Below are 22,326 nucleotides of genomic sequence, written 5' to 3'. Positions count from 1 at the left end.
TTCAACTGGACAACCAAATAATTTTGTCGGTTTTTGGGGGTTTTTTTTGTTTTTTTTTTGTTTTTTTTTTTAGTGTTTGTGCTCAAACCACAACTTGTAGCATTACTATAATGAATGTATCAGTGCCAGTGAATATCAAGCATCTCAGCAGGTTTACAGAGGTTACATGCAGTATCCTTTGTACTGTTCCCTTTGATAAATTATTTATCAACTTTAAAAGAAAAATTGATTTCACTTAAAGTACACAAAATATTTGCTCCTTCACAAACGCTTCCCATGCTGAAAAATGCTTCTGTTTTGCAGTACGAATCCACTACACTCAAACATATTCTCCCTCAGGTTTGTATAAACATGTATATTATGTAAAGTCATGTAGACAGAATTGTACATTTGATACATGATTTGGGCACAATACACCCAATTCAATCAGATCAGTCTATGTAGGCTGTATTTTTAATGAAGGTAAGACTGCTTCTAGATATCATAATATTTTATGCAATTTTTGTGATTTGGTTGTTGGTTTTTATTGAAATTATTCTACAACTGTTATGTCTGCTTGTTAGAAAGTAAAAAGGAGAAGCTACTCTTGTTCCTTCTCTTACTACATGACATGTTTGGGATATGAATAGCTGTTTAGAGGGAGGGCATTTTTAACCTATACAATAGAAATCAACACATTGTAAAGCTATGCTCTCATTAACTTCTTTCTTGACCTTCTTCCTGAAGGAGGTCAGCTTTCTCTGTTGGACCTGTAATAATTAAGCAAATATCCCTACAAAAAAAGGCACATGCACGGGAACTTTTTTGGATAATTTTTCCCCAGAAATTCTTGGGAAACTGCACATCCAGGATAATGGAGTTTCAAACCCACAACATTATCACTGACTGTCACATTCTGTTCTCCAGCAGGATAGTTTTTCAGAGGGCTGAAATGTGAGATGGAAACAAATAGAAGGAAGATTCATAGGAGAATCAACCAAACCCAAAAAGGATATCAAAATCTATGAACCTTAAGGTATTTCTCTACTTTCTCAACTTCATCCCAAACTGTTCATCTCCCACAGAAAAAAAAAATAATTTTATAATAAAAACCATGTTGAGAATTTGCTATTGAAAAGAAACTTGTGAGCAAATGTCACAATTAGCCATTATCAGCATCTCAAAACCCATCCTATATTACTTTCAAATGCATGAAGTAGCCCAAAATTAAAACTGGAATCATAATTCTTTAACTGGCTGTATTAAAAGTTATTAGCAGAAGTTCACCTGATTGACATTCAAATTTTATCTCTTCTTACTCATCTACATTGTAATGCATGAATCATCTGTGCATTTGGGGTTTGTTTTAAAACATTTTAAAACCAAATAATTAACTATGGAGGTACATGGATATGCAATAACAGTAAGTGCGATGGCTTTTGTGATACTGATGCAGTAAACTACCACATGTATCAAAATGTTTTATTAAAAGATTACCGTTAACATAAGGAAGATGAATGCAGTTATTCCTAGAATGAGGATTTCTTTATTCCCTTTGCTTTCTCCATGCAACTTGCGATAATACGGTCCTATGAGATAAGTCTTTATAACAAGACATACAAGAAAAACAGCAGCCAGAGAAAAGAGAATTTGGCCAATCAGTATCAGTATTCTCAGTATTTCCTTGAGAACGCTGGAAGAGAAGAACAAACAAAACATTTCTTTCAAGTGCTCTCACACCTCCCAACCAGTTCCCCTTAAGTGAAAAGATCTAATTCCACAGATGTTCAAAACTGAGTAGCTACAGTAAGATATTTAAATACATTAGTAAACAAGATGAATACTAAATCTGCTAAGTGCCCAGCAATCTCTTTTACAGCCTAGAATTTACTTCCGTGTTGATTCAAAAAGATTTCTGTTAATTGATCTTCAAGGTAAGCCATCAGGCTCATAGTATTATTAATACTATCACATAGTCTTCGACAAAAATACGTCTTGAGAGAATAAAGTAACTGAAGAAATGCAGTTATCCTTTACAGTAACAAACTTTTCACCACAAATTTTAAGTACTGAACAGGACTAAGGCAGCTACAGCAAAAAGAATATCCTCACACAACATGACCAGTACAAATAGTAAAGCGAGCTCACAGAATGGGAGTGTTTATTTTTCATGGAACTGACATTAACTGTAGCACTCTTGTATTCATACTGGTGTTCTACATACTAATTGGAAGGGGGTGGGGAAAAGATACATACAATAATTTTTTTTTACCTGGAATATGTGCTCACTCCTGCTTGAATAAGTGTAGGCATGACAGCTATAAATAAACCAAGCTGCACATCCTGCATCACCAACATGCCAAGTAGTACGCTGCTGTAGTCAATGTCCCCTGCACACCAGTAAAGCAGTCATGGAAATATTCAACAGAACCTACAAAGGCTTGCAGTGCTCAGAAATCTAGAAATGTCTTAATCAAATGGAGGCTAAGTATAGTTCTCAATGGGGTGAAGTCTTTCAAAGAATTCTGGGTTTTCTTTCTCCACTAGTAAGTACATTAAAAAATATATATGGATAAAGACATGTTAAAATAGAAATAAAATATTCGTATGAAGTTTCTGTTACACAATAAAAGTATAGACTTTGCTTAGCAGTTAAGCACTAGTTATGCAGTTACTAGAACTCCTTTACTGAAAACATACAGTCTTTAGAATAACAAACACATGTAAGAGCCAGCACGTGTAAAATATACACTTTGAATTTAGGCATTAGAATGTGAATATTCGGGGTGGGGGGAGAACTTTAATGCGGTATGTATGAAGGAGGTTTAAGGGGAAGAAAGCAGGATGGCAAAACTTTTGAAAGGAAACATTTAGAAGTCTTTGAGAAGCTAGCAATATGGTACTTGAAGGTACTTATTTGACTAGCTGTTAGCTATGAAAGACTACCTGAGCTGTCTTAGTTTGCTGGTAGCCTCTTAAAAAGCACAAGGATTCCAGACCCTCAGTGAAGACAATTCTTAACATGGAGAGTACTGTTTGGACTACACTGTCTTTCTCCAAAGAGGACTGGCTACGTAAATAGCAGGTACACCTCATAACAGGAATATACACAACACTAGCCAGTGTTAAAGGAGGATGATCACTTGTAAACCAGACTTAACAGTGGTATTTGTTTTGTTTTGTTTCATTTTTTAACTAGTTTCTCTCATTACAAAGTCAACATCTTTCAAATTTTATTGCAGACACTACAGTAGTCCCTTTGTAAAGTCATACTTACCTTCTTTATCACCTCGAACACTACCTGCAAGAAATCTTGACACCAGTGGTGTGCTTGATAAAGATAAACAAGTGGAAATGAAGACACTTTGTGTTGGTCTAATTTGGAGCAAGTGTCCCCATAGTAAACCAAAGGCAATCATCAGAACCGTCATGTAGCAGGGTCCTTGCAAAGATATTTTCCATACCTTGGGAAGAAAACAATTTATTATGATAAAGTCTGATGACACTTTTCTTACTGATAACTTACAATGATTTTTAGTGCAAATAAGTGGTTACACATGCATGATTTGGGGCTGCAGTGCTGGGCCACTGAAGTAGCAGGCTGTCATCCTATACATCCTAAAACTCTAGAGTTATTATGCCTAGCAGATATTCTGTGCCAGAAGACTCATTACCAGAAATTAGGTAAATTTCCCAGAGCTCACAGACAAGTTAAGGGCCAAAGGTCCAGTATGGGTTGAAATATATTCAAGTCATCAAATAGAAGACCAGTTATTGGATGTGATTCCAGGGTAGAAAAAAACCAGGAGTGGCAAAGACTGTCATCAATACCAGCAGCCCACTCCATACTAACGTGCACACAATTCTGACATAGCAATTTACATACTACAGTTTACAAACCCTTGAATTACTGATTTTTATCTTTGACTTCAGATGGACAAGAAATAGCAGATTAAGCTGAATGCTCATAAATTTTAATACAATTCCATTAAAGCTTTTATAGTCTCATGAACTCACAACCATCAGTTAGGAATAAACCACACAATGCAACTCTTTACATACATACAGTCTTTACATATTTTCCAGCAGTATTTTCCACTATTAAAATTCTAGCTGGTTTATGAGATAACTTTTTTTTTTTTAATTAAGACCAAAAGAAACTTGTACCTTTCTGCTGAATCCTGATGGCCACATCATGTAATATTCCAGATTGTGCTAACATGCTTGCCGAATCAGTTTATTAGCCAGTACAGCATGTATCATCAATTCAGTATGCAGTACTTAATAAACTGATTTTTTTAATAACAGGACTGGCAAACATCACTGGACACTCCACAACAGTAACTGCACGTTACTGCGTGTTAAAGCAGAGATGGATTGCCATAAATAGTGTGATATTTTTCTAGTAATCAAATTGTTTTACTAAAATCAAGAGGAATAGCGAAGTTTTTTCCTGGAGACACCAAATAAATAATGCATTCTGTTCTTTCTAAAGCATTAAAGAGCAGAAGCAAATTAAATACAGAGGTATTATACAAAAATACCTTTCTTAATCTTTCAGGAGAAAATTCCAGACCAACTAGAAAGAGAGTGAAGAATACACCAAACTCTCCTAATGTCTCCACCTGTACAATAGACTTTAAAAAAAATAAAATAAAAATCAGTGCACAGCAGTCTACTTATAATACAAATTATAAGTCCACTTGCAAAACAAATCATTTCTCATTAGGTTTCCACAGGTAGTTCACTTGCTGGTCATACAACATCAGAAGTTCCCTCAGCACCTTTAGGGTTCAAACTTTTTCCTCCATCACCTGGCTGCTACTAGATAATTTGGTTGGATAGTGCTCATCACCCAAAATGCACATGTGCATTGATCTAGGTAAGCTTGCTTGCTTGTTGAAAATAAATAGGTTACATTTTATGCATATGCTATTAAAGCCCCAAGGCATGCATTCCAGAATTTACTTCCAGCTATTTTATTGATCTACTGGTATAATCATTCTGCTAAACTGTAGCTGCTGTTCTGCTCTCCATCCTATAGACTCTATGCATCCATCTCTCAGACCAGTACAACTATCAGACTTTCCACTTAGGAAAGAAGGATGCAACAGCAAAAAAAGTGGTTGCCTTCCTTGTCACAACAGAAAAATGGGGCTACATCTGGCTGGTGACCAGTCATCATCACTGTTCTTCAGGGTTCAGTTCTAGGGCCAGTTCTGTTCAATATATTTATCAACAATCTGGATGCAGAAGTTGAACACACCATTAGCAAGTTTGCTGATGATGCCAAACTGGGAGGTGCTGTTGACTCTCTTGAGGCACAAGAGACCTTGCAGAGGGATCTAGATAGATTGGAGCATTGGGCAATGATTAACGGGAAGAAGTTTAACAAGTCCAAATACCAGATTCTGCACCTGGGATGCAGTAATGCCAGGCACAAGTATAAACTGGGAGAGGAGTGGCTGGAGGGCAGCCCTGCAGAAAGGGATGTGTGGGTGCTGGTCGACAGCAGGCTCAGTACAGTCAGCAGTGTGCCCTGACAGCCAAGAGGGCAAACTCCATCCTGGGGGGCATCAAACACAGCGTGACCAGCCGGTCAGAAGAGGGGATGATCCCGCTGGATTCAGCGTTGGTGCGGCCTCACCTCAAGTACTGTCTACAGTTCTGGGCCCCACCGTTTAAGAAGGATATGAAGGTCCTTGAATGCGCCCAGAGGAGGGAACAAAGCTGGCGAAAGGGCTGGAAGGAATGTCCCGTGAGGAGTGGCTGAGGACTCTGGGTTTGTCTAGTCTGGAGGGAAGGAGGCTGAGGGGCAACCTCGCTGCTCCCTGCAGCCTCCTGAGGAGGGGACGTGGCGAGGGAGGTGCTGAGCTCTTCTCCCCAGGATCCAGCAATGGGACGCGTGGGAATGGCTCAAAGCTGCGCCAGGGGAGGTTCAGACTGGACGTTAGGAGGCATTTCTTTACCAAGAGGGCGGTCAAGCCCTGGAACAGGCTTCCTAGAGAGGTGGTCGATGCCCCAAGCCTGTCAGTGTTGAAGAGGCGTTTGGACAATGTCCTTAATAACATGCTATACCTTGGTCAGCCCTGAAGTGGTCAGGCAGTTGGAGTAGATGATCATTGTAGGTCCCTTCCAACTGAATAGTCTATGCTATTCTATTCTAAAAACCTAACTTTTCTATGTATTTACAGTACAGAGCAGAACAGGACAGGGTCTATCATCAATCATAGGAGAAGTGGAGATGGAAACTATCTTCCCTGCCAGATTAGAATCTGCCTGCTGCCTCAGTTCCTCCGACATTCAACTTTTTTATGAAATACAGAAGAGACAAAAGGAGAGAGGACACACAAGAGACCCAGTCAACATGAACATTATCCAGATGAATAACATTTAATCACAGCTCCACAGGAAATAGGCAGCTCACTAACAAACTGTCCTAAAGAAACCTCTCATGTCTGTTCTGACCATATTATCTTCCTCAGTGTAAGTCTCTGAAAATTCATTCTTGAATCTCTTTCTAACGCCAAGCTTACAAACTTGTCTCTCCGTTTAAGTGGTCAAGCTTTCCAGACCTTCTCAACCCAGAAGTTATGTACAACACAAAGGTTATTATTTAATCTCAATTTTAGAATATAAAATTTTGATAGTATTTGTAGCCTTCTCTTCCAATATGAGATTAACAAAATCCAACAATTTCTACTCATCCCTACTTACTTTTGAGCCCAACAGTCATTTTCAACAAAAGTCCACGTAAGAGCAGATGTTGCAAAGACAATAAGTTTCAAGCAGTTGTGTGAATATCAGTGTAACAGACACAAGTAACTTAAGCAGACATTACCATGCAACCTTAATATGTGTTCTGTTTTGCCTGCTGGCTAAACAATCTGTTAATGCACACCAGACCACTAATCAAAACATGTGCAATGTCTAGCCAACCACAGCCCAGTTTCACATAAGCTAGTAATCAGGGTACACGTGATGGAGCTAAAAAGGTTCAAGAGACTTCAGGAATGTGGGCAGGGGACTGGAAAAGAACTAGAGTGACTAGGATCGATGAAAGAGCTACAGAGATGCAAAATAACTCTCTCAGAAGCCAAGCTATGCTACTCAGGGAGCTACTTGTTTTAAACACTTCCCCCACTGCCAACACTGACTTCTTCCAAGTTTCTGAATATTTAATGCCATTTAAATAACTTGGCTCTCAAACATGATGCTTTATGATGAAAGACAAAAAGAAAAGAAAAAAAAAAAACAAACAAAACCCCCACAACACACAACCTTCAGCTTTCACTTTCAACAATTGCTATGTCACGATTATATAGGAGGAAAGGAAAAAAAAAAACAAAACCAAAGTGATTCAAAGACATAAAATTCTAAGGTCTCATTTTGCAAAGGTCCAGGTTTGGGTTTGTTTTTTTTTTAAATATATTTGAGGTTGGCAATACCATATTCTTTTAAAACTACTTTAGAAGATTTCAACAAATTAAATCAGTCAAAAAGCAACTTGCACACTTACCTTGATACTATTTAGCCCTGATGGTCCTAAGAGTACTCCACAGATGATATACCCAAACATGGTTGGCAATCCTATTGTTGTGCATAGCCAGCCACATGGCAAAGACAACATTCCTATTGTCACAATATCCTAAATATGTAAGATTTACAAATGCATTAATATAAAGGACACACAAATTTGTGATGAAATTAAAGACTATATCTTTCGAAAGATAAACAACACTAAAATTAAATGTAGACTATTGCCTGTGAAAAGAAAACACAACTTCAGGAAACTAACGTGAACACTTTGTTGTAGGTGTAAGCACTGTAGTTTTGAGATGAAGCAGATAAGGTATTGACTTTAAGTAACTGATAGCTTTGGGGACTTCTGATCAATTTATTAAATATTTTAAATACACCATAGGAAGTAGACAGTTTCCTGGGCAATTGTGAGGGGAATGACACTTTGCATTAAAACAAAATGGTGAAACAGATCCATTTCGGTTTCTTTATTAAAAAAAAATTAAAAAATCCCAATCCAGTTATTCTTCATGAAGCACAAATACAATAAAAAACATCTCCATGTATTTTCCAGCATCCCTTTTTTCATCACAAGACATGAACAGATAAATGCTCTCTAGTAACAATATGCAAGTGGCTTATCAGGCACAGCAGTAGCTTGCTTTAACACTGCGCAGTCTGAGAGAAGAGATGTTGCCCCAAAGGTGCAACAGGGTAAATCAAAAAAATAGGATTCATGCGGCATCACGATCAGTCTTGTGAAGACTGTGCTAGGAGTAGGGAACACATTGGCCAGATCACCAGTAGACAGGGAATCATGAACGCTAGGGTAACTTTAAAGGGACAAATGCTGAAACTATATTCCATCCAACCAAGCAGTACTGGCATGCAAACTAGTGGGACTAAATCTTAGCAAAACAAATGACAAGAATGTCTCTAAAATTATTACCTTTATGAAATGATGATCGGCACGAGGAATGGTTGAATCTCTGGGCTTGGTAAGGATATACTGATTGTTCTGGGAATCAATAAGCATACTAAGACCTAAATCATCCTCTACTTCTCTTTTTGAAGCATTTCTTTTGGAGTTGGCTTCATCTTCTTCCACCCTTAAAACTGCTTCAAAGTTTACACCTCTTACCTTTAAGAAAAAGAAAGCAAATTAAAAAAAAAAAGAGGGGGGGTGTCAATGAAGCATAGAGTACAAAGGGAAAGACTAATAGCTGTGCTTGAAGTTGCTCCAGAATTTGTTGACACTGACTAAAAATACTGCAGTTTCTTCTCAGAGAATTCTTTCAGTCTCTTTATCAAAACCTGATGTCCATAACTGAAAAGGCTATAATTTGCTTTACATTTTAAAAACAAGGGGTTTTCCAGACCTCTTTAGCCAAGCTGTCTAACCAAAAAATACAGGGGCAGGGTTCAAAGCTGTACAATTCCAATTCAGAATTTTCAATTGCATCTAATCTGACACTTGGGAAAAAAAAAAAGCTTTATTGCATTTAAAACACAAAAGGTTGGATTGAAATGTAACGTTTTGTTCCCTTGAACAAAAACAATTAGAGATTACAAAGTCATATTCAGTTCACAAAATCTGAGATAAGACTGCATTCAAAGTCAAGAAAAAGTCACTGTCCTGAAAATTTGAAGGAGTGAGGATAAGAACTGTTTCTACCTAGCTCTGTCTTCAGTGCCTGTAATTACAGAGTGGAAGACACTAGGATGACTTTATTATTCACTGTATTTTAAATAATGTAGATTTTACCAATATTCAGAAACAGTTAAGGGTGTTACTTCTTTTAGACTCCAGTAAAGAGAGTAGGCTGTTGTCATTCCAATGACTGACTACAAAGCATTCAACTTTTCTGGATTGCCATATTTTGCCAAAGCAACTCCCCAATTTAATGAAGAAATGCATTCACGTAAGCCATTTATAAAAAAGCCTCCTATTTTTCTTTGCTGATTCCTCAGCACATTTCCCCAAACTGTTCAGATAAATATTGCATTTTCAATATTTAATATTTAACCTGCAATTTTTATCCTTTTCTTCCACTCCTGTGTGTGTACAATTAAATAAGAAAACTTTTATCATGGGAATGACTTCTTCCCCTGGTTTTGTACATCACACAATATGATGGGCCTCTAAAGAACTGGAAGTTCTGAAGAAGAATCAGACAGAGGGGAAAAAAAGCAATTTGAAACAAATTATTAAGTTTGCAGAATTATTTAGAAGCGTAAAATAGCTGCTTCAAACATCAGTATTCTTAGCTGTTGGAGTGAGAGGCTGATGACCATTTTCTTTTTATGCATTATGAAAGTTGTCTTTTCACCCTTTTTTGCCCAAAAGCTGTCTTTTTATATCTATTTTGCCTTTACTTCCCTAAGCTCCCCACTTACCAGGCTATTTTGCATTCCAGAATGAGGTGTCCATTGCCAAGTCTAAAAGACTTGTTTTCACGTTTTCAGCTGATGGGAGAAAGCAGTAGTTGCATGCCATGTACATGCAAACTATTCTCACAGTATTGGAGCAAAGAAAGGCTTCCCTACAGTCAGCAAACATGAAGAACTGTTTCTAATCAGAATACACAATAAGTACCCAATCCTACTGTTTTTTCTGTCATCTTTGCTCTTGACCGCCTCTCCCACACCCTTGTTGCTACTCCAGGGATACTAAAAGAGAGCTTAGAGCTTACTGTTAAACATTGGCTCTGCAATATAAAACATACTTTACACTGACTTTCACATTGGAATTATTTCACTGTTCACTGCAGTGTCTCCATCTTGCAGATGACAATTACTTTGCCTAAAAAACAATATGCTGATAAGCCAACATCTGTTCTATTATCTTCTTGGGAATTTAATGTTATGACATCAGCAATAGCGTTCACTAAGCAAAATTATCTTACAAAATACATCAGCAGTGAAGCATCTACTTTGAAGCTCTGGAATTCCGAATTCATAGAGTTTGGTTTATGTTCCTTTGTACTTAGTAGCTTGCGTGTCTGGAATCTAACCAAACTTCTCTGCATCAAAACTAAAAATGTATCAAAGATCATATAAAAGTAATGCAACTGGATAAATACATTCCTCATCTAGTAGAGTTCACAGTCTAGGTCAGAAACAATATTAGGAAAAGCAGTAAGATGCTTATAAGATTAAGACAACTACGAAAAACAATCTGTTTTTTTCTGTGTAATCTATATTAAAAAAAATCTTACATTGTGTGGATATTATGGTGTATTTTTACTTTTACAAAAGAAAGGGAACTGATAAGACAGACTATGCTAGAAGACTGAGAGTAGATGGCACAGGTTCAGATAAGCTTTTAAATACTAATAAATTTGAGGACATAATGAGAGAAAATAGTTATTTTCAGGATTTTATTTCCTAAAACACCAATTCCTGAAAGTGGGTTGTACGTAACAGAATATGGTGTGCTTATACTCTTGTCTTGCATTAAGTGGGTTGGGTCAGTTTTGGGGGTTTTTGGTTTTGGGTTTTTTTTTTTTTTCATTTTTACCTACTACACTTCTCTATTTGATTATATTTTAATAGAAGCTTTCATATCTTTATCAGATTACTGATGATTCTATTAGAGCTTCTTTGTTCTAACGTTCCAGTGTTCTAGCCTAAGAGAAAAAACACTAGATATTCCTTGCAAAGATGGAGATGTAAACAGTCCTCCAGGTTGCATTTCATGATTCCTTTTCTTTCATGAATAGAGATACAAGCAGAAAACCAACGAGATACGCTGGAGAAAAAGGATGCGGTAGCATTTTGCCAATTAACAGGTGTAGCAGAAGAAACCTCATTCTTGGTCCCTTCAAACGTGCCGTCATACCCCAGCAGAACAGAAGAGGGCACTCCAGCTAGCTTCTCCCTTCCCCGCTGTTGGTCCTGCTAGGTCGGATTCCCACTGGGTACAAATGCTGCGGTCTAGTGTATACAAAATAAAAAGCTGCTTGCACTTTCTCTCAATACGACTACAAAAAAATGGCCTGGCGCTCTACTGCAGAGCAACTGTTTTTCCTCTTTAGCAGAATTCAAGAGCTATGCTCACCTCAGGTCAACAAAAACCTTTCAAGAGCAAAAGCCAAATAAAATTGCAACCCACCTTTACACAAACAGGACCAATTTAGAGAGTCAGTCTCCGAGGACAGCACAATGGGATGCTGGAATAAACTGACTTACTCCCAGCTCCAAATACACACAGCCTTACCTGAGGGATACTGTCCATCATGCAACATAGAAACAATGAACAATGCAAACAGGCCAGCTATGAAAAGTGGAGGAACTCAGAAGTGGAAGAAAGCAACACCACAAACAGATTTCAGGTCCTTACCTTGGACAACATATCTTTTCCCAGACTGTGAAAACTAACTGCAAGGATTCTTGTTCTCCCATAACTTTCTCAACAAAATGAAAGAGAAAAAAGCGGAGACTACGCTTAACATGGTAACTCCGTATCCTGCAAGGTCTAAATATCAGTTCTCACCACCACCACTGAGATGTCATAACTCTCATGGGCTGTATCAGTGAGATGGACTATACTTGTCACTGTCAAAGTGGCAGCTGCAGGGAGGGCTTTCAGATCAAAAACACAAAAAATCACTAGCAAAAAGGAATAATTATTCCTGTTTGCTCACTCCTAACAAGCAATCATTCTACCACTATTTGAAAGGGAAGCAAAAACAAATGTAGAGCCAACAGTTTTTGGTTTGTTTTTTTTTTAAATAGTCACTAAAATCCTAACAACTATTTAACACAAGAGAAACATGCCTACAGTGCAAATATCAACTAAAAAAATAAATGCACACCAATTGAAAGACTGAGTCTAAAACATCACTTACAGATTTGTTGTCATCAAAGGCATGCTCTTCTATCTCCTCTTCCAATCTATCAGCCGCCTTCCTGACATCTTCTAGAATTTCATCAAGCATTGACAGGCTTTTGTTTTGATGCTGCATGTTCTTAAGGGCTTCAACCTGGTGTTTTTCTGCTGCTAAGAGTTCAACGTATTCCATTTCTTCCTGTTGAATTTTACAACACACAGTTAAAGTGCTGGCCAGGCCTTCGAGCAGAAAAACATTTGACATAAATGTGTGCTTCTTTTGACACAAAACATCTTATGAGTGCAATTGCAAAAGCAGTATAGACTTCGTAATGGTATTTGAAGATTGCTTTCTCTTGTGCCAGTTTTCATTGGAGAAAGTGGGCAAGAAATAAACAAAATATCCATCAATAGCCTTTTCTAATCCATTAAACAGTAGAGCCACCCCAAGGTTATAATCCAGAAAATACAAGGAACTACTTTGAGGAACTCTAGGAAACATTTCAGAGCCAAGTAAAGTTTAGAGCTCAGTGCTTTAGCAGGGAAGCATAATAACCTTGAAAGCATAGCTTTACTAGCTACAGCAAACAAACAAATTGGAAGGAAAACACAATAAATCTTAATTTTATATGCCATTTTATAAACATGGGAAGAGGTCTGTTTACGGTTTTCAGAAATTACAATAACTGTCGAGACAGCTACAAAAAAATAAAAGCAGTTGGGAGAGAGTACAGATGAGCAGCCCAGCACTCTAGCTGAGGTTCCTGTTTATGTCTCCCAAGAAGCATTTTTCCTATCAGAAGCAAAATACTTGACTTTGTCCATCTTTTCAGTTTGGGTCTCTTACAAACTTGCACTAATGACTTCTGAAATCCATTTCTAGGCTTCAGAAGTAAGAAAAGAAAAAATGCTGATGTCATTTGATATGGTGTAAAAATAATTTCAGTAGCTTCCCTGATAAAGCTATGATGTTTCGTTTCTCTTTGGATGTTTCAGGTTCAAAAAGAGAACTAAAAAGTTTTATTTACTACTGATCTAGACTGGAATTAACACTGCGCCTTCTTCATGGTTACTGAGACAATGATCAAACATAATACTTTGTGTATGGACTGAGTGTAATTTGAGGTTTTTTGGAAAAAAGATGCTTCACTTTACATGCATACATTCTTTAAAAGATGCACTGGTTGAGAGAGAGAACAACTATGAATGAGGAAACACACACGATGGCAGGCTTCTTCCTTTTAGTTAGATTCGGGATCCTGAGAATATTTAGATGAGAGAGACCCTACATCTGTTCTTTAAAAGAGCCAATATTACTACCAAGGGAAAAAACAGACTGGGCAAAAAATACAAACAATCTCTAGGTCAGACTGAATTCCCAGAAAACACAAGTTTCTGTCTCCATTCTAGATGCCCTGCCATACCCAGTTGGAAGTCAGACTGAACATAGGTCTCCCTTAGGTTGTGTGCTTCATTTGTCTACCTCACACAGGTATCTTGGACAACCTGGGCATCTAAAATAGTCCTAAACTCCTATGTTTAAATAACTGGAGTGTCCCCTCCTCCACACATTTGCAGGTAGACATTTTTTTCCCCTTGAATCCTGCAAGAACGTGCATATAATTTAATCAGTTCCTTGATGCCAAGACTAGAGTATGTTCAGTACAGCCTGTAACCATAGCTTAACCCTTTTAAAATCCTGACAGTCAGATGAATACCTCTGGTTGTGATGAAACCACAGAACTGCTGTCTGTTGGTGTTTAGAATTACCATAGTTACACTGGCATGATGAAAATTACCCAGTTCCCAAAATAACTGGGGTTGGGAAAAATGTAACTATTAATCTGTTTGGCCGAATGTCAACTGCTTTCGTTCTTATGCAACACATAAGCAAGAGACACAGTCACTCTCACACAGCCTCAAGGAAAAACATTTCCTATCTGTTGTTCTCTAGCAAACATTGCTCGAAAGATGTAAAAAACCAGCCCCTGTATGAACTGCAGATTATATCCTCATTCAGTAACAACTTAGAACACGAGAAGGAATTGGTAAGGGTTAGATTCCTTCCCCTCGAAAATGGAACAGGTTTTGGGTGGAGGGAGCCGATCAGTCCTTTCTGTCAGCTGAGACAAACCAAGCTGAACAGAGCTAGAGGTAAACTGCACAAAAATAAATAATGCTCTAATTTGCAAGAAGTTAACTTTCACTGAATATCAAGGTAGAAGAGCTTTGAAAAATCTGAGTTTAACTGTAAGTTCCTTTAATTAATGAAAACAAAGGGTTTTGTAGCCTATTAAAGTGGCATCTCCGTTTTCACCTACTGACCAGTGTCACGGCAGTAGAGTAGGACAATCACAGAGAATGGTGTCCATGAAAAGGACAAGCTATCTCAAACAGCCTGCTACATGTTAAGCAGCAGTGCATCACAGTACAAACACTGTTCTGCAACTCAGGCTGGGATTGGAGACATCTGATCACAAGGTACATAACAAACAATCTTTTAAGCAAGGTAATACAGGTAAGGACTGTGCACTGAACAGGAAACTGGAACACCTAGAAACATATCAGCAAAATGAAGTAAGATGAAGTAAGACTTTGGGGCGATGCTGGTTAAGAACACAGTGGTGTTGTTGCTCTCTACTGTTTAATCAGGAACGAAAAAAGCACATTCAGAAGAGGCTGCATCTTTGCACTACTTGTGAGGGCTTTCTTCCCATCGATGTCTGAGTAGTAGGCACCCAAAAAATTAGAAGGTGATAAAAAGTAGGTAAGATTTTGTTGCTTTTTCCTGAACCTCCATACAGGTTCCTGGAGCAAAGGAAGGCAGAAGCTGTCTTCAGCACTTCTTCCTTCCTCCCACCCAGCCCATGAGTGACTCTGCTATACCTTTTTCCCAGCAGCAGAACCAGCAAGAAATGCATCGGACATGCATACATATCCCAACACTAAAGAATTCCAAATACTTCAACTCAACGGAAATAAAATTAAGGGAAGAGTCCAGCACCCTCTACAACCATTTGTATTTTCTGTTCAATCACTGTTTGAAAAATGGAAAGGATGTCTTATCAGTACACCAACAAAGTAATCATTACATTAAAATGAAACTGGAGCAAAATTGGACCTAATGTGTGTCTTCTGAAGTAAGAACAAGTCCAAAAAAAATGTATCCCGTGTAATTTTCATCTTTTTGGCCTGCATTTCCCCACCATCCTTTGCTTCAGTTTATGTAACAATTGTAAGGTTCGAACAACAAATATTCTCTTTAAATAATCATGTGCATGACATAAGAAGGAAGGGTGTAAAAGATTGCTCATTCAAGTGTATATCTTGATATGGTAATACAAAAAAAGCCTACACAATCCACCTCTGCAGAAGTAAAGTTTTGACAGGACACACATCTAAAACACATCATTACACACACAGGCCTCCTTTTATGAGAAAAATGAGGAAGCACCATTCTCAAGTTCAAGGATAGATTACTTCAGTATTTTACAGTAACATTGCCAAGAATTAGGTAAATAAGAAAGAAGATTCTGGACAGCTTCGCTGCTGCTATTTTAAGAGCTCTGAGGAAAAAAAAGGTGGAAAATCAAGTCATTTTCATGACAGTTGCTACCATTTCTATGCAGCAGAAGCTGGCGCTGCCATTAAGCACCAATATCAAAGTCACATTGAGCACTTCACTGGAACACACCTAGATCCAAGCTCCTCCCTAACCAAATTTGTCGTAATTCAGTCTGTTTTCACTGCACAGACCACTCCAGCCTCCCAAGTCTGCATCCTAACTTCTACTTCCACCAGCTTTTCTTGCCACAATTCACTACACACCTTTCTTGCACACCATCTCTTGTAACCTTCACCTGTTAAGATCTGCACATCTCTTACACAAATGCCCTTTAGAGATTCTCCCAGCTCAGACACTATATCCCAATTACATTTTTCCCCATCTCTTGCTCCCTTGTGCAAGGGCAGCCTCTTCTTTTAGAAGACAGAAAACAAAGAAAATCCTTAATATATTCCTCCAGTGGTTGAGGGGTAGAGTGAGGAAAAGAGCAATTTAAATACCGAATCAATTAAACGACACTTACAAGGGGAGACTTTCAGTACACAGTCTAAGCACCACCAAATCCAGTAGACAGTAGCAGATTGTGCATACCCCAACAGGACTGCATCAACATGGGAACTCAGATTTTTCATGAAGTACTTGTGCTCAACTGTTACTCATCTATGCTTTTCTTGGTAAAGTTACCTCAGCTGGCTCTTTCTTGGAAGCACTGTTTTTCAAACCTGCACTTCCTAGGCTAGGAGTGCTATCCTAAGATTAAAAACCCAGTAGTATTTTGCATGTCGATTTTACCCACATCTATACAAATACAGAAATAAAAGGCAAGAAGTCATTCTCTTTAAATTGTAGATTTTGGTTGAGCAATTCTCATTTAAAGTGGAAAAAACAGCTAGTGTTTTGCCAATTTATGGCATTATTTCCACTCTGATAATCCCACTGGCTTATCTACTGCAACTGCTGTGTGCACTGACTCACTTCTTGTACTCCCTTCCCTTTAACATAATATTTGCCATAGGTCTTATGATTATGCTTAGCTTTGTTTTAAAATAAGAACTATTGACTACTAGTAAGTTTTAAGCTCTATACCAGAATTACTTCTAATTTTACTCATGAGAACAAATACTTAATTCAAAAACCATTTTAAACACCAAAACACTGCAAGTTTCATGTAAATCCACTTTTTAATAAAAACAGACTGAAACCGCAGAATAATAAAATTAAAATAACAAGTAGAATATTAATACTCTAGTAATAAACATGGGGGAACTAACCTTAATTGCAGCTTCTCTCAAGGCTTCCAGTCTCTGTCTGCTGCTTTCTTTCATATTTACAACATCTTTGTAATCACCCTGTAGAGCTCTCTGGAGGCCATGGATTGCTTGAAAGACTGAGTTTTCACTTTCATTTAGCTCCTTTTGGAAAATTTCAAAGGTATGCACCTGAAAAAGTTTCTCTTCATCTGACAGTCCAGCATCCTTCTCAACTGCTCTTATAGCATTTTTTAATTTGTTGAGAACAACGTTCTTTTGGCGAAGAAGACCAGATAGTTTTCTGCAGCTCTCCAACACCCACTGCTTTCTCTGAGTGATAACAGCTCCTTTCCCACGGTGCAGCTTTATTGCATGCTTTACTACATCTTCATGTTCCGCAGGATTTGCTAACTGACCACGAGGCAGTGAAACCAACGTCCATAGGGAAATAAATCCAGTCACCTTCATTCTTCACTTTTTACTGCTGTTGGAAGAAACTGATAATCCACAAGTGCTCAAAGCTTTCTGCTACATGGTTTCTGCATCTCCAGTTCACATACCATGCTGCAAGATAGTACCAGTGATCAAATACGATAATGTTGGGCCATTAGGTCAAACGAACGTAGAAAACAAACCTAAGAATGCATCGTACACTATGATCTTTAACAGCATGCATACGGTCTCCTTCAGTCAACAGTTATCAAAACCAAGAAACAGCCCAAGGTTATTGATAGATTTTTGTTTTCCCCTTGACTATTTTCTAGGTACCACCTTGTTTTAAAAACACTGAATGGAAAGCTTAGTCATTTCACATGGTAGTCACCTGCACTTCTTATACGAGAGAAAAGCCATTAAAAATATTAAGCCACGATGCCATAGGCTGTACTTCAACCTAGCACCAGAACTCCTTATTCTTATCTATCAGCAAACCTCTTGTAGTCTTTCAAACCTATCCTGAAAAATTGTTATTTATACAGCCTCAGAAGCATTAACACACTCAAGTATACAAAATGTAGTGAAAAAAAGCTTAACTGAAACAGATTACATTATAAATCATACTTGTGAAAGAAACACTTCTACAGTAAAGAAATAACAGCAAAACTTCCTAGACTTCTACGCACTACTAGTTTGGATCAAAGACCTTCACCTGAAAGGCTGCATGGCCTTGAGGCATTTTACTTCAAAGCTATTATTGATCCTCATGATTTTAAAATAGTTATAAGAACACTAAAAGTAAAATCAATTCATTCATAAGTTCATTTCCCAGAAGCTACTTGAAGATCTACATTTAAACTGCTGTATTTGCTTTTACCATCAAGGAGGATAGAATTTAGAAACTAAGAACGAATTTACTTCCCTCAGATCCTACAGGAAAACACTGACATTATTGTAAAATAACAAAGTTACATTTCTTAGAAAAAAAATGCAGACAAACACAAAAACCCACCAAAACCCCACACACACCACAAAGCTATACATAACGATATATAAATGCCTGTACAAAACATACATTTACCACTGAAGCATGGCATTCTAAAAATGCGCAACGCACACTAGATGTTAGCAGATCATCAATAGAGCAGGTATTTCCCTAAAACTTTAGCTGCCATCTTGATCTCTGGGCCAACAGCCTTAATGAGGAACCAACATACTGACATAGTCATCTGGAAGCAGTCTGCCTAAGAGAGAATCTTCTTTCCCTATAATGCAGTAGCAGTTGCAATCACAAGTACCCAAGCCAGCCATCGTCAATATATAGAATGGGAAGGGACGATGGCAAGCACAGCCATGCACTACCTTTCTTTTTAAAATGCCCTCCCATCTCTGTTTGAGAGAGAACCAAGGAAGCCTGGGTGCGTTTATTTCTTTTCAATGCATGAAATACAAGCCAAAGTATTTACAAAGTATTTAGCTATTAATAGTTGACTATGGGGTAGGGTTTAACAACATGAAGAGCTAAAACATTTAGAATTAAGAACTGACAGTGTAATTAAAGTAGCAAAAGCATATCTACCTCACTCTAATTTCAGTAGAATAATAAAGTAGAAATAATTCAGAACTTTTGATAAAGCAATGGGGTTTACTATTTTTAAGAGATTAGGAAAAATAACAATCCCCACCACCTGGCAAAATTCTGGAGTGATACTTAAGGAAATATTTCTTCAGGTATGAAAAGTAATACTCTTCCTGTTTAACATGTTTGGGGGAAGAGATTTTGCTGAATATATTACAACCTATTCCTCCAAGAAAGAGAGAGGAGAAAATGCCTAGTGTATATTCAAGCCTCCATTTGCAGTGAGGTGAGTAAAAGACTCTACTGCACATCTTACATGGTATGTCAAACCCCATAACTAAATTCGGAGCAGAGATTTATATTAGTAAGTTTGCCCATTGTTGCACTGTGTAAACTTACCACCGTGGTTCAGACACAGTACAGTTTTGTTTCAGTAACAGTGTTTTTTACTTGGCTAGCAAAAACTATTTGGAAAAGTGGCACCAGTGCTCAAAAGCTCTTAAGGGAATAATGACCTCACATATAAAAAATACGTGATATGCTTCACAGTGCAAATAAAGAGGGGGGGGGGGGAACCAACAAACCACTCCTCTCCATGCACCAGTAAGTATGAAATTAGAGGGAACTCCCGTCGTTTGGAGTCCTTTTTAAGCACAGTTTGTCTTCACATGGATTCCAGCTCATCTTCCCCATTTTTCCTTCCCGAACACCCTACCGCAGCACCGGCTTTCATCAAGCTGGTGCTAGACCCTGCCTCCAACGCAAGCTCTCCTCCGAAAGGCTTGCCGGGTTCCTTCCACACCTACCAGTTTGCCACCGCCGCCCACCGCTTTTCTCAACCCCAGCCCCTTCTCAGCACCCCGCAAGGGGCAGCCGAGGCGGGGGCGGCTCTCGCCCCGCCACGCACCCACCTGGGAGCGATGGCAGCCGGAGGGCAGCTCCCCGCACAGCCGCCTCCTCCTCCTCTCTTCGCGGGCCGGCTTCCGAGCAGCGCCTGCCGGTACCTCTCCCTGGAGAAGGCCGGGGGAAGGAAGGCCGGGGAGGAGAAGGGGAAGAACAGAGAATTATCAGGAGAACGCCGGGACCACCAGCCCCTTTCCCGCCCCCTCATGGCGGCGCAGGGAGGGAGGGGGCCGCCTCACAGCCCGCCGGCAGCGGCACCCAACTTTCCGGGACCAAACCCGCCGCCGCTTCCTCACAGCCCCCAACCACCCCTTCCCCCATCCACCGGCAACCACCTACCGCCCACCTCGGCGCGGCGGCTGGCCCGGCCGCTGAGGGGAAACAGACGGAGAGAACCGCCGGCCCCGGGGGCAACGCTCCCTCCCTCCGCCCCGCTCACCTGAGGGAGGGAGGGAGCGGGAACGCGGGGGTAAGGAGACGATGGCCGCTAATGGAAGGCACCGAGGCAACCCGGTCCTTACCAACAGCCGCCCTCCCTCACCCTGCGCCCGGTTACCGGTCCGGCACCTTTAAGCGCAGAGCCGGACGGGAGCTGTAGTCCGATCGCCTCCTCTTGGCGGGTAACAGCGGCTTCTCCCCCTCACACACACACACACACTCCCCTTCGCGCCCTCCCCGTTCCGGCCGTTCTGCGCGGTGCACGCCGGGAGGCGTAGTCACCGCTCCGGCGTACCCCGAGCCCCGCCGGCGTCGCTTCTCCCCGGGGAGGGCGGCGGTGCAGGGAGGAGGAGGAGAAGGAGAAGGAGGAGGGCGGGCGGCAGCGGCGGGCTCCAGCCCCGCACCTCGATCCGCCGCTCCCGCCTGGTCCCTCCAGCGCGGCCGGTGAGGGGGGACGGTGGGCGCCTGCGCGAGAGGCGGCGCCGGGCGGTGAAGTTGGGCAAAGCGCCGGTGATAAAATGGTAGGTTGTGGGAGCAAGGGGAGGGGGAAGGGAGGGAGGGAAATTGGGGAAGGGGACGACACCTCAAACAACCCCCGGACCAGCGAGCTGAGCGTCCCGTGTCCCCCCCCTCACACACACCCGCCGGGGGTTTTCCCGCCGCTTCTCTCCCTCAGCGCCCGGTCCCGCTCCTCTCCTCAGGGCGGCGGGGTGGGGGGGGAACGGCGCCTAGGCGGGGGGGGGGGACGGACGGACGACGAACCGAGGGGAGAAGGGACACACACCCGGTGCGGTAGTCGGCCTCCCCGGCCGGGAACGGGGAAGGTCACCGGGGGGCGGGCGGGGAAGGCTGAGGAGGAGGAGGAGGAGAAGGAGGAAGGGGGGGGCCGGCCGCCGCGGGTATTTCGAGCGCCGGGCAGCCGTCGCGGCGCGTACCTTTCCCTTTTTTGGGCTTCGGGCTTGCGGGGCAGGTTGCCGGAGCCCCGTGTCTTGTCGTCCCCCCCCCCCTCCTCTGCCGCTCCGCCTTTCGGCAGCGGGAAGGGCCCTCCCGCCGGCCGCCCTCCTCTTCCTCACCGTCCCGGTACGCGGCAGGTGCGGCGGGCGGGCCGCGGTGGGAGCGGTGCGGTACGAGTTGCCGTGCCGGGGGTGTGAGGGGAAGGGTGGGTAGGGTTGTTGGGGTGAGGAGGCAGGTAGCCGGGACCGGCTCCGGTGGGACGGGTCAGGGAGCGGTCGGAGGTGTCCGGGGAAGGGTTCGTAGGGTCCGTGTTTCACCTTCAGCGCTTCCTTGGGCTTTGCCGGGGGGGTGTAATTACCGTTCCGAGAGGGATTCTAAAAGGTGACTTAATTACGCCTTGATGCGAAGTACGCCGGCGTGTTTGGGTTCCGTTAGTGAGAAGGCGTGCTGGAAAAACGACTGGCAGACCTTCCCCCCCTGCCCCGTGGAGAGCAGACAGGTCCCACTGCTGTAGAGGTGAAGGGTAGAAGCCATACTGCGTGGCAGAGGGGTAGCTTGGGTAGTCGAATGCGTTTCTTATCTCTGATTTCTTCAAATAACCCGGTGTTTCATTCTGAACCTAGAAAATACGCCCGGCGTAAGTAGACTTATAAGAGGACGTGGGTTTTACTTTGGAATTGTTGTCGGAGGCCTCTGTTTTGAAGTGGTCGTCGCTAAGTTGGTTGCTGAAGAGGAGTTCTATGTAACTGAGGAAGATCTTAGTGCAGAGAGACCCTTACAGTTAGACCTTAATGAAAATTGGGGGGGGGGGGGAGGTTGCACAAAGCTTGCGGTCAAAGGATTATTGAGTATTTTCTTAACAAAATACGTT

The 22,326-nt window shown here is 41.0% G+C and overlaps 2 protein-coding genes across 7 annotated transcripts in view; one reads left to right on the top strand and one right to left on the bottom strand.

Annotated features, from left to right (window-relative positions):
• TMCO3 (transmembrane and coiled-coil domains 3) overlaps nt 1-20,731 on the bottom strand; it is a 35,338-nt gene extending 14,607 nt beyond the window's left edge. Inside the window, exons 1-10 of one of the 2 annotated variants that reach the window (XR_012654394.1) lie at nt 20,503-20,731; nt 20,072-20,170; nt 17,168-17,710; nt 12,351-12,530; nt 8,450-8,641; nt 7,499-7,627; nt 4,524-4,616; nt 3,257-3,443; nt 2,252-2,369; nt 1,477-1,672 (exon numbers count right to left, since the gene is read on the bottom strand). Coding sequence is in view for 1 of the 2 variants with exons in the window: in XM_075057389.1 (XP_074913490.1) it covers nt 1,477-1,672; nt 2,252-2,369; nt 3,257-3,443; nt 4,524-4,616; nt 7,499-7,627; nt 8,450-8,641; nt 12,351-12,530; nt 17,168-17,614 (1,542 nt within the window). In the remaining variant the exon portion in view is untranslated. The remainder of the gene's footprint in view (nt 1-1,476; nt 1,673-2,251; nt 2,370-3,256; nt 3,444-4,523; nt 4,617-7,498; nt 7,628-8,449; nt 8,642-12,350; nt 12,531-17,167; nt 17,711-20,071; nt 20,171-20,502) is intronic. The other variant, XM_075057389.1, reaches the window with a different exon arrangement.
• A 151-nt stretch (nt 20,732-20,882) lies between these two features.
• The window catches only part of DCUN1D2 (defective in cullin neddylation 1 domain containing 2), a 28,916-nt gene continuing 27,472 nt past the window's right edge, over nt 20,883-22,326 (top strand). Inside the window, exon 1 of one of the 5 annotated variants that reach the window (XM_075057392.1) lies at nt 20,883-21,022. Coding sequence is in view for 1 of the 5 variants with exons in the window: in XM_075057391.1 (XP_074913492.1) it covers nt 21,020-21,022 (3 nt within the window). In the remaining 4 variants the exon portion in view is untranslated. Of the gene's footprint in view, nt 21,023-21,465; nt 21,593-21,680; nt 22,093-22,326 lie in introns of those variants that run through there. The other 4 variants (XM_075057391.1, XM_075057396.1, XM_075057395.1 and 1 more) reach the window with 4 other exon arrangements.

Source organism: Buteo buteo, chromosome 25 (genome assembly GCF_964188355.1).
Source record: "Buteo buteo chromosome 25, bButBut1.hap1.1, whole genome shotgun sequence".
NCBI lineage: Eukaryota > Metazoa > Chordata > Aves > Accipitriformes > Accipitridae > Buteo > Buteo buteo.
This window is presented reverse-complemented; position numbering and strand designations above follow the sequence as displayed.